Raw genomic sequence first — 16493 nt, 5'->3', positions numbered from 1 at the left:
CACACAGTATACACACACAGTATACTGTGTACTGTAACAGTTATATATGGTGTAATGACAATAAAAGCTTCTTGACTCTTGACTTGACTTGAATTACTCATATTCTTTTTGTCCCTTTCTCAATATGCAAATTAGTCTGATAAATTTATAGGTACACACCTAGTGCTGATTAAAACACCCCAGCCACCACACCCACACACCCACACATATACACACACGCACACAAAAGCCCACACTTGCTGAGGCAATCAAGTGCATTTTGACTATAAATACTGTATATAATCACATTTCACTACACACTGATTGCCTGCCTGTGTGTGTGTTATACTTCCTGGGTAACCATGGCAACCAGCAGTATTCCATAGTAATGGAGGGTTGTTTTGGAAATTGTTGTGATGGACGCAGAGCAGTTCGAGTTCTGACGTGAGATGAAAACGTGTGGAATAAACACATCAGAGCATGTAAAACACACACACACACACACACACACACAAAGAACAGCAGCAGTGTTTCGTGATCCATTTATCTCTGTACAAGAGACAAAGACGTCCCCGGGGATTCTGCTCATTTTTAACACTTTTAATGATTCATACTGACAGCCAACACACACACACACACACACACACACACACACACACACACACACACACACACACACACACACACTCAGATGGAAGAGAGACACTGTGGAGGTAGTGTGGAGCAGTTACACCATTTATACACCCATATATACAATTCCTATTGTATTAAACATCATATGTGAACTTCATACTAACCTAAATCCTGAGCTCATGTTAGGTGACATCTCCTAACAGAGTGTGATGCTGGTGCAGTGGGACACATGCTACACTCACTGGGACACATGTTACACTCACTGGGACACATGCTACACTCACTGGGACACATGCTACACTCACTGGGACACATGCTACACTGGGACACATGTTACACTGGGACACATGTTACACTGGGACACATGCTACACTGGGACACATGCTACACTGGGACACATGCTACACTGGCACACATGCTACACTCACTGGGACACATGTTACACTGGGATACATGTTACACTGGGACACATGCCACACTGGGACACATGCCACACTGGGACACATGCTACACTCACTGGAACACATGCTACACTGGGACACATGTCACCCTCCGCTCACTGGCTTGGTGGCATTAATTCTTTATTTTATGTGGATCTGTGATTAAGGGCCTCATTAAACTGGAGAAGTGGCATTGAGTGGTGTGTGTGTGTGTGTGTGTGTTGTTCGTCTCACTCTGCATTTGTGACTGCAGTATTGACATATACACCAGCACATAAAATACATTTTGAGCATTTAAGCCCCACCCACTTCCCGGACTCACCTGTATAGTCATGGAGACACTCGCAGGTAAACCCTCCCTCATGAGAGCGACACACCCCATTGTTCCCACATGGGTTTGAGTAGCACAGGTTTATCTCGGTCTCACAGAACTCGCCGGTGAATCCGGGCGGGCACCGGCAGCGGAGGCCTGTGATTGGCTGAATGGGGCGAAACAGGATGGTGTCAGAGGTGACGAATGGCGCAAGGCTGTCGAACTTCAGCACCGACACACATTTCATGTAGTTCTCACACGGCTCACGCAGGCAGATGTTGTCATCGAAAGGCAGGACCTGCTGAGAGGAAATGTGTGCTAGCAAGCTCCGGTTCAGGTAAAGACGCTCCTGGAGCTCTTCTGAACCTATAAACTCCACCCCCAATGCTCCCAGGTGAGAGGCCCCACCCACAAGCCTGTCACCCAATCGGAACACAGACAGGCTGACATTTAATATGGCAGCGTTGACGTCAGTGTCGTCTTGGACATTGAAGATGATGACATCATCGCGGCGAGCAGACAGCACACTGGCCACGCCCTCCAAGAACTCTGCCAATAAGACGGAGAGGAAGCGCTCCTGGGAGGTGTTAGCCAATCGGAGCGTGATGCTGTTAGAGAGCATTTCATCTGTGATAATGGTAACCTGCAGCAAGCACTGAGCCGAGACTGAGTGAACACCATCTGAGAGAGAGAGAGACAGACAGAGACAGAGAGAGAGAGACAGACAGAGAGAGTGTGTGAGAGTGAGAGAGAGAGAGAGTGTGTGAGAGAGAGAGACAGAGAGAGAGAGAGAAAGAGAGAGAGACAGAGACAGAGACAGAAAGAGAGTGTGAGAGAGAGAGACAGACAGAGAGTGTGTGTGTGTGAGTGAGAGAGAGAGAGAGAGAGAGTGTGTGAGAGAGAGAGACATTATTATTATTATTATTATTTTATTATTAGCTTGCTAGCACTAGCACTAGCACTGTGGAGCTGCTGCACTATTACAGTGTATTTCATGCCATTTATATGTTAACGTAGTGAAAATATCAAATAAACATATGTAAATAAAGCTCCACCCTTCTTTACTTCATCACCTAAGTTTCACTGCTGGGGACGTAGTAGAGCTGTCAAGAAGAAGGTGTGTTTAAAATAATTCCCCTACATCGTGTAAAAGTACAGAACAGTGTGGGGCACCTGGGTGTTTGTAGGGCACTGAGTGATGGGAGAGGGGGATTTATGGAGAAAAAGACATGAAAAGAGGTCCAACACTAGCCAACCCACACACACACACACACACACACACACACACACACACACACACAGACTGAGAGACCGCGGGGCACAGACCCAAAAACACAGCATTAATCTGCTGCTTATGAGAACAAGGAAGACAGTCTGTACACAAACAGAAGAGAAACACACACCACATTTAATCAAATCAAAGACATCCTCACAGACACACACGTACACACACACATACACACACACACACACACACACACACACACACACACACACACACACACACACACACACACACACACACACACACACACACACACACACACACACACACACATTTTTCATCAATGATCAGCTTTGTGTAAAGTTCTGGACTCCAGCCACAGGGCAAGACACCAGTGATACAGAGGGCAAGCACACACACACACACACACACACACAAATACAGACAGTCTGAAGCGTGCACATAAGCCCACACACACGCACACACTCCTGTTATCAGAAAGTGGATGAAAATTAATTAATAATGAAGTAAAAGAGTGCTTACACTCTCTCTCTCTCTCTCTCTCTCTCTCTCTCTCTCTCTCTCTCTCTCTCTCTCTCTCTCTCTCTCTAGTACTCACTCAGACACTTAGAGCTACTCTAAAATTCACATATGAACAGGAAACACAGGAGATGTCACGCGATGTTGGGGGTGTGTCCCAAACCAAACACACCCTCCTCACTATATACTACCCACTAAACAATACTAATGAAGAGGTTCATTACAAGTCCAGGGCTTCTTCTTACACAAAATACATCAAAAACTAAAAATGTTTCTTCTCCAATAAAGAAACAGGAAAAAGGGATGCTGCAGCAGCACGAGGAGAGAAGATTTCAAAGGGAATAAGAGAGAATCACAGTAACAAGGGCAAAGAGCCGTGACCTACATACACCAGCAGAGCAGTTCAAAGGGAAAGTCAAGATCCTCAGCAACCTCCTCACTCACACACACACACACACACACACACACACACACACACACACACACACACACACACACACACACACACACACAGTCCATCACCTTCTCCTGTAACGTTAGCACAGTGATGTTAATTTGCACACGTCTTTGTTCTTTCTTTTGTTCTAAATTTCTCTTCCATCATTTCATGTAAAATATATTTTTAAACTCTGATATCATTTTTTCCCTTCAGCAATGTGCATCATGTTCAGCTCCCTGCAAATGCAGAAATGTTTCAGGATCAACAAATCTGCATAGAAACACACACACACACACATCTCCTCTGCTCTCACCTCACTCGCTGATGAAAACTAATTAATCTGCACTTGTATAATTAATATTAATGAAGCTGACTGTGTTGTTGCTGGTGCCCTCCATGTGTGGTTGTGTGTGCAGTTCTGTGTGTGACTCTGTGTGTGAAGTTCAGTGTGTGCTTGTGTGTGTGGTTCTGTGTTCAGTGTGTGGTTGTGTGTGAAGTTCAGTGTGTGGTTGTCTGTGTGTGGTTGTGTGTGTGTTTCTGTGTGCAGTTCTGTGTGTGGTTCTGTGTGTGGTTCAGTGTGTGGTTCTGTGTGTGGTTGTGTGTGTAGTTCAGTGTGTAGTTCAGTGTGTGGTTCAGTGTGTGGTTGTGTGTGTAGTTCAGTGTGTGGTTCTGTGTGTGGTTGTGTGTGTAGTTCAGTGTGTGGTTCAGTGTGTGGTTCAGTGTGTGGTTGTGTGTGTAGTTCAGTGTGTGGTTCAGTGTGTGGTTGTGTGTGTGGTTCAGTGTGTGGTTCAGTGTGTGTTTGTGTGTGTAGTTCTGACGCAACCTCAAACCCACTCACCCTCAGAGACGTTTACCTGAACACTACTGTAACTGTACACTACTATAACTGTACACTACTGTAACTGTACACTACTATAACTGTACACTACTGTAACTGTACACTACTATAACTGAACACTACTATAACTGTACACTACTGTGACTGAACACTACTATAACTGAACACTACTATAACTGTACACTACTGTGACTGAACACTACTGTAACTGTACACTACTATAACTGTACACTACTGTAACTGTACACTACTATAACTGTACACTACTGTAACTGTACACTACTATAACTGAACACTACTATAACTGTACACTACTGTGACTGAACACTACTATAACTGAACACTACTATAACTGTACACTACTGTGACTGAACACTACTATAACTGTACACTACTATAACTGAACACTACTATAACTGAACACTACTATAACTGTACACTACTGTAACTGTACACTACTATAACTGTACACTACTGTGACTGTACACTACTATAACTGAACACTACTATAACTGAACACTACTATAACTGTACACTACTATAACTGTACACTACTGTGACTGAACACTACTGTAACTGAACACTACTATAACTGTACACTGCTATAACTGAACACTACTGTAACTGTACACTACTATAACTGAATACTACTATAACTGTACACTACTGTGACTGAACACTACTATAACTGAACACTACTATAACTGTACACTACTGTGACTGAACACTACTATAACTGAACACTACTATAACTGAACACTACTATGACTGAACACTACTGTGACTGAACACTACTGTGACTGAACACTACTATAACTGAACACTACTATAACTGTACACTACTGTAACTGTACACTACTATAACTGTACACTACTGTGACTGTACACTACTATAACTGAACACTACTGTAACTGTACACTACTATAACTGTACATTACTGTGACTGAACACTACTGTAACTGTACACTACTATAACTGAACACTACTGTAACTGTACACTACTATAACTGAACACTACTATAACTGAACACTACTGTGACTGTACACTACTATAACTGAACACTACTATAACTGTACACTACTATAACTGTACACTACTGTGACTGAACACTACTGTGACTGAACACTACTGTAACTGTACACTACTATAACTGTACACTACTATAACTGAACACTACTATAACTGAACACTACTGTAACTGTACACTACTATAACTGAACACTACTGTAACTGTACACTACTATAACTGTACACCACTGTAACTGGGCACTACTATAACTGAACACTACTATAATTGAACACTACTATAACTGTACACTACTATAAATGAACACTACTATAACTGAACACTACTGTAACTGTACACTACTATAACTGTACACTACTATAACTTAACACTACTATAACTGTACACTACTGTGACTGAACACTACTAGAACTGAACACTACTATAACTGAACACTACTATGACTGAACACTACTGTGACTGAACACTACTATAACTGTACACTACTATAACTGAACACTACTATAACTGTACACTACTGTGACTGAACACTACTATAACTGTACACTACTATAACTGAACACTACTATAACTGAACACTACTGTGACTGAACACTACTGTGACTGAACACTACTATAACTGAACACTACTGTAACTGTACACTACTGTAACTGTACACTACTGTGACTGAACACTACTATAACTGTACACTACTATAACTGAACACTACTGTGACTGAACACTACTATAACTGTACACTACTGTAACTGTACACTACTGTGACTGAACACTACTATAACTGTACACTACTGTAACTGAACAGTACTGTAACTGAACAGTACTGTAACTGTACACTACTATAACTGTACACTACTGTGACTGAACACTACTATAACTGAACACTACTATAACTGTACACTACTATAACTGTACACTACTGTGACTGAACACTACTATAACTGAACACTACTATAACTGTACACTACTGTGACTGAACACTACTATAACTGAACACTACTATAACTGTACACTACTATAACTGTACACTACTATAACTGAACACTACTATAACTAAATACTACTGTAACTGAACACTACTGTAACTGTACAGTACTGTAACTGAACGCTACTGTAACTGTACACTACTATAACTGAACACTACTGTGACTGAACACTACTGTAACTGTACACTACTATAACTGAACACTACTATAACTGTACACTACTGTGACTGAACACTACTAGAACTGAACACTACTATAACTGAACACTACTATAACTGAACACTACTGTGACTGTACACTACTATAACTGTACACTACTATAACTGTACACTACTATAACTGAACACTACTATAACTGAACACTACTGTAACTGTACACTACTATAACTGAACACTACTATAACTGTACACTACTGTGACTGAACACTACTATAACTGAACACTACTATAACTGTACACTACTGTGACTGAACACTACTGTAACTGTACACTACTATAACTGTACACTACTGTAACTGTACACTACTATAACTGTACACTACTGTAACTGTACACTACTATAACTGAACACTACTATAACTGTACACTACTGTGACTGAACACTACTATAACTGAACACTACTATAACTGTACACTACTGTGACTGAACACTACTATAACTGTACACTACTATAACTGAACACTACTATAACTGAACACTACTATAACTGTACACTACTGTAACTGTACACTACTATAACTGTACACTACTGTGACTGTACACTACTATAACTGAACACTACTATAACTGAACACTACTATAACTGTACACTACTATAACTGTACACTACTGTGACTGAACACTACTGTAACTGAACACTACTATAACTGTACACTGCTATAACTGAACACTACTGTAACTGTACACTACTATAACTGAATACTACTATAACTGTACACTACTGTGACTGAACACTACTATAACTGAACACTACTATAACTGTACACTACTGTGACTGAACACTACTATAACTGAACACTACTATAACTGAACACTACTATAACTGAACACTACTATGACTGAACACTACTGTGACTGAACACTACTGTGACTGAACACTACTATAACTGAACACTACTATAACTGTACACTACTGTAACTGTACACTACTATAACTGTACACTACTGTGACTGTACACTACTATAACTGAACACTACTGTAACTGTACACTACTATAACTGTACATTACTGTGACTGAACACTACTGTAACTGTACACTACTATAACTGAACACTACTGTAACTGTACACTACTATAACTGTACACTACTATAACTGTACACTACTGTGACTGAACACTACTGTGACTGAACACTACTATAACTGTACACTACTATAACTGTACACTACTGTGACTGAACACTACTGTGACTGAACACTACTATAACTGTACACTACTATAACTGTACACTACTATAACTGAACACTACTATAACTGAACACTACTGTAACTGTACACTACTATAACTGAACACTACTGTAACTGTACACTACTATAACTGTACACCACTGTAACTGGGCACTACTATAACTGAACACTACTATAATTGAACACTACTATAACTGTACACTACTATAAATGAACACTACTATAACTGAACACTACTGTAACTGTACACTACTATAACTGTACACTACTATAACTTAACACTACTATAACTGTACACTACTGTGACTGAACACTACTAGAACTGAACACTACTATAACTGAACACTACTATGACTGAACACTACTGTGACTGAACACTACTATAACTGAACACTACTATAACTGTACACTACTATAACTGTACACTACTATAACTGAACACTACTATAACTAAATACTACTGTAACTGTACAGTACTGTAACTGAACACTACTGTAACTGTACAGTACTGTAACTGAACACTACTATAACTGTACACTACAATAACTGAACACTACTATAACTGTACACTACTGTGACTGAACACTACTATAACTGTACACTACTATGACTGAACACTACTGTGACTGAACACTACTGTGACTGTACACTACTGTAACTGTACACTACTGTGACTGAACACTACTATAACTGTACACTACTGTAACTGAACAGTACTGTAACTGTACACTACTATAACTGTACACTACTATAACTGTACATTACTGTGACTGAACACTACTATAACTGTACACTACTATAACTGTACACTACTGTGACTGAACACTACTATAACTGAACACTACTATAACTGTACACTACTATAACTGTACACTACTGTGACTGAACACTACTATAACTGAACACTACTATAACTGTACACTACTATAACTGTACACTACTATAACTGAACACTACTATAACTAAATACTACTGTAACTGTACAGTACTGTAACTGAACACTACTGTAACTGTACAGTACTGTAACTGAACACTACTGTAACTGTACACTACTATAACTGAACACTACTGTGACTGAACACTACTGTAACTGTACACTACTATAACTGTACACTACTATAACTGAACACTACTATAACTGAACACTACTATAACTGAACACTACTGTGACTGAACACTACTATAACTGTACACTACTATAACTGTACACTACTATAACTGAACACTACTATAACTGAACACTACTGTAACTGAACACTACTGTAACTGTACACTACTGTAACTGTACACTACTATAACTGAACACTACTATAACTGTACACTACTATAACTGAACACTACTATAACTAAATACTACTGTAACTGTACAGTACTGTAACTGAACACTACTGTAACTGTACAGTACTGTAACTGAACACTACTGTAACTGTACACTACTATAACTGAACACTACTGTGACTGAACACTACTGTAACTGTACACTACTATAACTGAACACTACTATAACTGTACACTACTGTGACTGAACACTACTAGAACTGAACACTACTATAACTGAACACTACTGTGACTGAACACTACTGTGACTGTACACTACTATAACTGTACACTACTATAACTGAACACTACTATAACTGTACACTACTATAACTGAACACTACTATAACTGAACACTACTGTAACTGTACACTACTGTAACTGTACACTACTATAACTGAACACTACTATAACTGTACACTACTGTGACTGTACACTACTGTAACTGTACACTACTATAACTGTACACTACTATAACTGTACACTACTGTGACTGAACACTACTGTAACTGTACACTACTATAACTGTACAGTACTATAACTGAACACTACTATAACTGTACACTACTATAACTGTACACTACTGTGACTGAACACTACTGTAACTGTACACTACTATAACTGAACACTACTATAACTGAACACTACTACAACTGTACACTACTGTAACTGAACACTACTATAACTGTACAGTACTATAACTGAACACTACTATAACTGTACACTACTGTAACTGAACACTACTATAACTGTACACTACTGTAACTGAACACTACTATAACTGTACACTACTGTAACTGAACACTACTGTAACTGTACACTACTATAACTGTACACTACTGTGACTGAACACTACTGTAACTGTACACTACTATAACTGAACACTACTATAACTGTACACTACTACAACTGTACACTACTGTAACTGAACACTACTATAACTGAACAGTACTATAACTGAACACTACTATAACTGAACACTACTGTAACTGAACACTACTGTAACTGTACACTACTATAACTGTACACTACTGTGACTGAACACTACTGTAACTGAACACTACTATAACTGAACACTACTATAACTAAACACTACTATAACTAAACACTACTGTAACTGTACACTACTATAACTGTACACTACTGTGGCTGAACACTACTGTAACTGTACACTACTATAACTGAACACTACTATAACTGTACATTACTACAACTGTACACTACTGTAACTGAACACTACTATAACTGTACAGTACTATAACTGAACACTACTATAACTGAACACTACTGTAACTGTACACTACTATAACTGAACACTACTATAACTGAACACTACTATAATCAATCAGCACAATGTCACAAAGCCAATCACTGTCTCCAGGACAATCCACAGACGCTCTGACTAATTCACAGAGTCTCTAACTTGACTGTCTAATTACCTGACCCACTGATTCACTGAGCCACTGACTCTTGACTCTCTGACTGACCCTTTAGTTCACTGACATATCGACTCACCAAGTCAATGAGTCACTGAATGTCTGCCTCAGTGGATGTACAAAAATAAAATTCAGAGCCAATCAAAACCTTCCAGTAACATGTTCATCTGTCTGAGATGACAAACGTCACTACTGTGTGTGTGTGTGTGTGTGTGTGTTATTTTTCCAATAAATGACACCCCAATTCTTCCCAAAAATCCCCACTGGGTGCCGTATCCATAGAGACAGCAGAGTTGCTGAGGGGGCAGACGTCATGGGAACAGAGTGAGAAATCTCTTCCACCTGAGCTGCAATCTGAGCGTGCTCACTAGGGATAATCAACACCTCACAGACCAATCAGTATGTAGGAGCACCACTGCAATAAGGAAAAAGACCTGATCAGAGCAGGTTAGAGCTCAAACACACACACACACACACACACACACACATGCACACACACATGCACACACACACTCACACACACACACACACTCACACACACACACACTCACACACACACACACACACACACACACACACACACACACACACTCACACACACTCACACACACTCACACACACAAACACACACACATGCACACACACACAAACACACTCACACACACTCATACACACACACACTCACACACACTCACACACACACACACACACACACACACACACACACACACACACACACACACACACACACACACTCAGACACACACACAAACTCACACACACACACACACTCACACACACTCACACACACACACACACACACACAGACACACACACACACTCAACAACAATCTAAGCCCGGATGAAAGGATGAATATGAATACGACATTATGACGATGTATCCAACCCCATCCTCACACACACCTCGCTGAGCCACACACCAAACACTCACTGTCTAGAATTCTTTATCTCTCTACATGTGTACATCTACATGTGTGATAAAGCCAGTAGAAACTGATTCAGTAGAAACTGATTCAGTACAGAGTTGTTACGGTGACATTACTTAACTTTCTGCCTATTATGGGATAGAGAAAGTCAGTCACAGCGACCTGAGTGTTCTCATCAATAGGCAAAATTTGCATATTAAACACACATATATTAAAGTGCATATTGCAGTGTGTGTGTGTGTGTGTGTGTGTGTGTGTGTGTGTGTGTGTGTGTGTGTGTGTGTGTGTGTGTGTGTGTGTGTGTGTATGAGTTAGATTGGCAGCAATGGGATTTTTGCCTTGTATTTGCTGAGTGCAGCTGAATAAGGAAGATGTCACACACACCCACTCACTCTACCCAGACACACAGACACCCACTCACTCTACCCAAACACACAGACACACACAGACACACACAGACACACACAGACACACACACTCACTCTACCCAAACACACAGACACACAAACTCACTCTACCCAACCACACAGACACACACACTCACTCTACCCAGACACACCCAGACACACACACTCACTCTACCCAAACACACAGACACACACAGACACAAACAGACACCATCTGCCAAGTTAGCAATAAAATGTAGAAACACAAAATCTCTCTTATTGTCCAGAGATTCTGTGTCTCCGTTATTCTCCAACAATTAGCTAACAGGGATCATCTTCATCATCATCGTCACCATCATCATTATCAGCAGCAGCAGCAGCAGCATCAATATCATCATCTTTAATATACCAGAATCTACATATGTACATGAATATGCAAATGAGAAATCCCCTATGTCCTCGATAATATCTTGACCATTAGCTAACGTAGACAGACGGGAAGCTAAATAAAACGAAACTAGTTGACATTAGTCAGATTCAGATTTCAGCAACCCGATCCTGTCAGAATATAGAAACGTTACCATAACGACCACAGACTGTTTATCAATAACCTACAGTAACCTAGTGCTAAACCTAACCTACTGCTAAACCTAACCTACTGCTAAACCTAACCTACTGCTAAACCTAACATAGTGCAAAATCTAATCTAGTGCTAAACCTAATCTAGTGCTAAACCTAATCTAGTGCTAAACCTAATCTAGTGCTAAACCTAATCAAGTGCTAAACCTAATATAGTGCTAAACCTAACATAGTGCTAAACCTAATCTAGTGCTAAACCTAACATAGTGCTAAACCTAACATAGTGCTAAACCTAATCTAGTGCTAAACCTAACATAGTGCTAAACCTAATCTAGTGCTAAACCTAACATAGTGCTAAACCTAATCTAGTGCTAAACCTAACATAGTGCTAAACCTAATCTAGTGCTAAACCTAATCTAGTGCTAAACCTAACCTAATGCTAAACCTAACACTAAACTAACAACTTTAGAATTTATTTTGTGTCTAGAAATGTGAATACAAACTGATTTAAAGTGATTTAACACAAAGCCCGTGGTTAACACAGAACTGACTAATTCCAAAATCTTCACATTTAGCTAGCTAGCATCCCACAGTGTATTTAATAAGCAGGTTGATACGAGCTGCACAATGTCACTGTCACAGTCACCACTTTATAAGTTCTACACAAGTTAGCTGTAACTGTTAGCCATGTTAGCGCATCTCTGAGGTAATGTTGACTGTCTGGATCATTAATAACCAGTTATTAATGCTTTGTTAACAGTCTTGCCAGTGAAACATTATCAGTGATGTCACTACTGGGGGTGGGGCTGCTTCATTAGAAGAAAAAACACACCTCGAACCCAGACCCTCTCTTTCACTCACACACACACACACACACACACACACACAAAGCAGGGTCACCCGAATGTGGCTTATTAAACCTGTGTGAGTGAAAGAGAGGGTCTGGGTTCGAGGTGTGTTTTTTCTTCTAATGAAGCAGCCCCACCACACACAGATGATGTCATGTCCCACACATCCTGACTACCAAATCGACAGAGCAGAGAGAGAGTTATTGTGGGATATAGTCTGTATTGTCTTGTCTTGTCTAGTCCAAGCTAAATGTATAGTATAGAGTTATTTATGTATTTTTGTGTTACAAACAGCTGGAAACAAATTCCTTGTGTGTCAACACATTTGGCCAATAAACCTGGTTCTGAGTTCACACACACACACACACACACACACACACACACACACACACACACACACACACACACCCCTACACACACACACACACACACAGTCACAGATTCAAGATGTCATAAATCGTTCACATCACCGTGAGACACAAACATGGCACACAGGTGTCATACATCTAAACACACACAGAAGAAGCTTCATGCAGCTGTGTGTGTGTGTGTGTGTGTGTGTGTGTGTGTGTGTGTGTGTGTGTGTGTGTGTGTGTGTGTGTGTGTGTATATTAGAGTGAGAAGAATCCACAATTTTTTTTGAAGGTCATTTGAAGTTTTATGTCAGAATCACACGTCAGCTCATCCAACCCAGCGTACACTGTACTAGTAACTGTGAACATAATCAGCTAATAAAAAGGAAGAAGATCATGAAAAGATAAGTAAAGATCATCCACCTAAAGTACACACACACACACAGACACACACACACACACACCAAAGGATCTTGTCACCTTAGCAGAAGGGTTTTTGTGACTATTACGGTTTTTATTTCTGGAACTGTAGAGACGTTCTACAACCTGCTCTGAAGCTTCATCATTAACATCAACACTCATTTTATATCAGTTTATTTTTTGTGTAATGAAACATTGTGAAAACTGACCGTTGTTTTGTAATCAATTGCTGAAGGTTCTAATAACATCGTGTCTGCTGCAGGTCACGACCTCATGCTGGATACTCCACATCTCCTTACAACACACACACACACACACACACACACACACACACACACACACACACACACACACACACACACACACACACCCAACCCCCAAACACAAACCCAACTTTGCACAAAAGAACCCCCCAACCCAAAAACTCCCCAACACACACACACACACACACACACACACACACACATCCCCACCCATCATGCATTTCTCAGGCATCGCTGAAGTCACCATGACAACCGCACACTTAACAAAGCATTTCTCTTCACCATTCTTTCTTCACAGTGAGAGAGGGGGTGGGGGTGGGGGGTACAGAGAGGTCGGGGGAGAAACTTAAAGAAAGGACAAGAAGAGTTATAGCTGGATGAAATGACACCAGAGAGAAAGAGAGAGAAGCGATATGGGAGAGAGAGAGAGGGAGGGTTTGGACGAGAAAAAAGAAAATCTGAGTTCTCACATTCCAACAGAGCCTTTGACTAATGACCCCCGAGAATAAACGAATGAAAGAGAGAGAGAGAGAGAGAGAGAGAGAGAGAACACTAGACTATGTTCAGAATGCACATCACTTTACTTTGCATCAGAATTCAAGATCTTCACTGTTTGACCTGAAATATTTATGTTTGTTTGTTTGTTTGTTTGTTGTGTGCGCCTGGTTTTATTATTTATATTCTGACCTAAAATAAAGGATTGTAAAGTATAAAGTCTCTCTTTCACTCCACTATTTCATTCGTCTCACATTTCTCTCCATCTCACCTCCTTACTTTTGTACCTGTAGTTATCTTCTAGACCTTTTTCAATCTTTTCTTTTTTAATTTACTAAAACTTCCTTCTTTCTGTTCTTTGTTCTTTTTGCCATCCTTCTCTTTGTTAAATCTCTCCTCACTTTGTTGTTTCCTCATCCTTCTAGCTCTCTCTCTTCTTTAGTACTTTCCCCCTCTTTCTATATAAACAGCAGTCAAAGGTATTTGTGACGAGCTTCAGGCTTCACACACACACACACACACACACACACACACACACACACACACACACACACACACACACACACACACAGCATTTAGCAGACACCCTTATCCAGAGTGACTTACAACTGAGCAACTGAGGGTTAAGGGCCTTGCTCAGGGGCCCAGCAGTGGCAGCTTGGTGGACCTGGGGTTCGAACCCATGACCTTCCGATCAGTAGCCCCTTAACCACTGAGCTACCACATCCACATACACACACACATACACACATATACACACACACATACACACACACACATATACACACACACACACACACACACACACACATACACACACACACACATATACACACACACACACACATATACACACACACACATATACACACACACATACACACACATACACACACATATACACACATATACACACATACATACACACACATACACACACCTACACACACACACACGCACACATACACACATACACATCAACTCACACATGGAGCTCTGATGGTGCCACATGAGCTTCTGCCTCCTGATTACAGACATCAGCATTTCCTGGGAAGGTCCTGAGGAAAGGTCTCTGTGTTTCTGTCTCTGTGTCTGTGTGTCTGTCTCTGTGTCTCTGTGTCTCTGTCTCATCTCATATGTGTCTACAGATTTATGTGGACAGGAAGGTTTACACTCAGCTCTGTTATATAACCCACTGAAACGTGTTCATTTATTACTCAGAGACCAGAGCGAGACACATCATTACCCCACAACTCTGTCTCTCTCTCTCTGTCTCTCTCTCTGTCTCTCTCTCTCACACACACACTCTCTCTGTCTCTCTCTCTCTCTCTCCCTTCCTCTCTCTCTCTCTCTCTCTCTCTCTCTCTCTCTCCCTTCCTCTCTTTCTCTCTCTCTCTCTCTCTCTCTCTAACATGCATTATTGATTATAATATATAAGATTATGCCACATCCTCAAACTGACACCTAATAAAAAAATGAAGACATCTCATGTTCCCTCACCCCATCACCCTCTCGCCCTTTTGTCTACCAGCAGGTGTGAGGCGTGCAGCGTTCCTGCATTCTGATTTGTCAGGACAAGGACCCAGCTGTTGCCCCTGACCGAGCCTTCGGTCCGAATCG

The 16493-nt window shown here is 40.6% G+C and overlaps 1 protein-coding gene across 3 annotated transcripts in view; it reads right to left on the bottom strand.

Moving 5' to 3' along the window:
* Positions 1-16493, bottom strand: part of celsr2 (cadherin, EGF LAG seven-pass G-type receptor 2) — a 43306-nt gene that overhangs the window by 21804 nt on the left and 5009 nt on the right. For all 3 annotated transcript variants that reach the window (XR_007139116.1, XM_047806403.1, XM_027156558.2), the window contains exon 2: positions 1375-2046. Coding sequence is in view for 2 of the 3 variants with exons in the window: in XM_047806403.1 (XP_047662359.1) it covers positions 1375-2046 (672 nt within the window). In the remaining variant the exon portion in view is untranslated. The remainder of the gene's footprint in view (positions 1-1374; positions 2047-16493) is intronic.

Source organism: Tachysurus fulvidraco, chromosome 2 (genome assembly GCF_022655615.1).
Source record: "Tachysurus fulvidraco isolate hzauxx_2018 chromosome 2, HZAU_PFXX_2.0, whole genome shotgun sequence".
Lineage (NCBI taxonomy): Eukaryota > Metazoa > Chordata > Actinopteri > Siluriformes > Bagridae > Tachysurus > Tachysurus fulvidraco.
The sequence above is the reverse complement of the archived record's forward strand: the minus strand, read 5'-3'. Positions and strand labels throughout refer to the sequence as shown.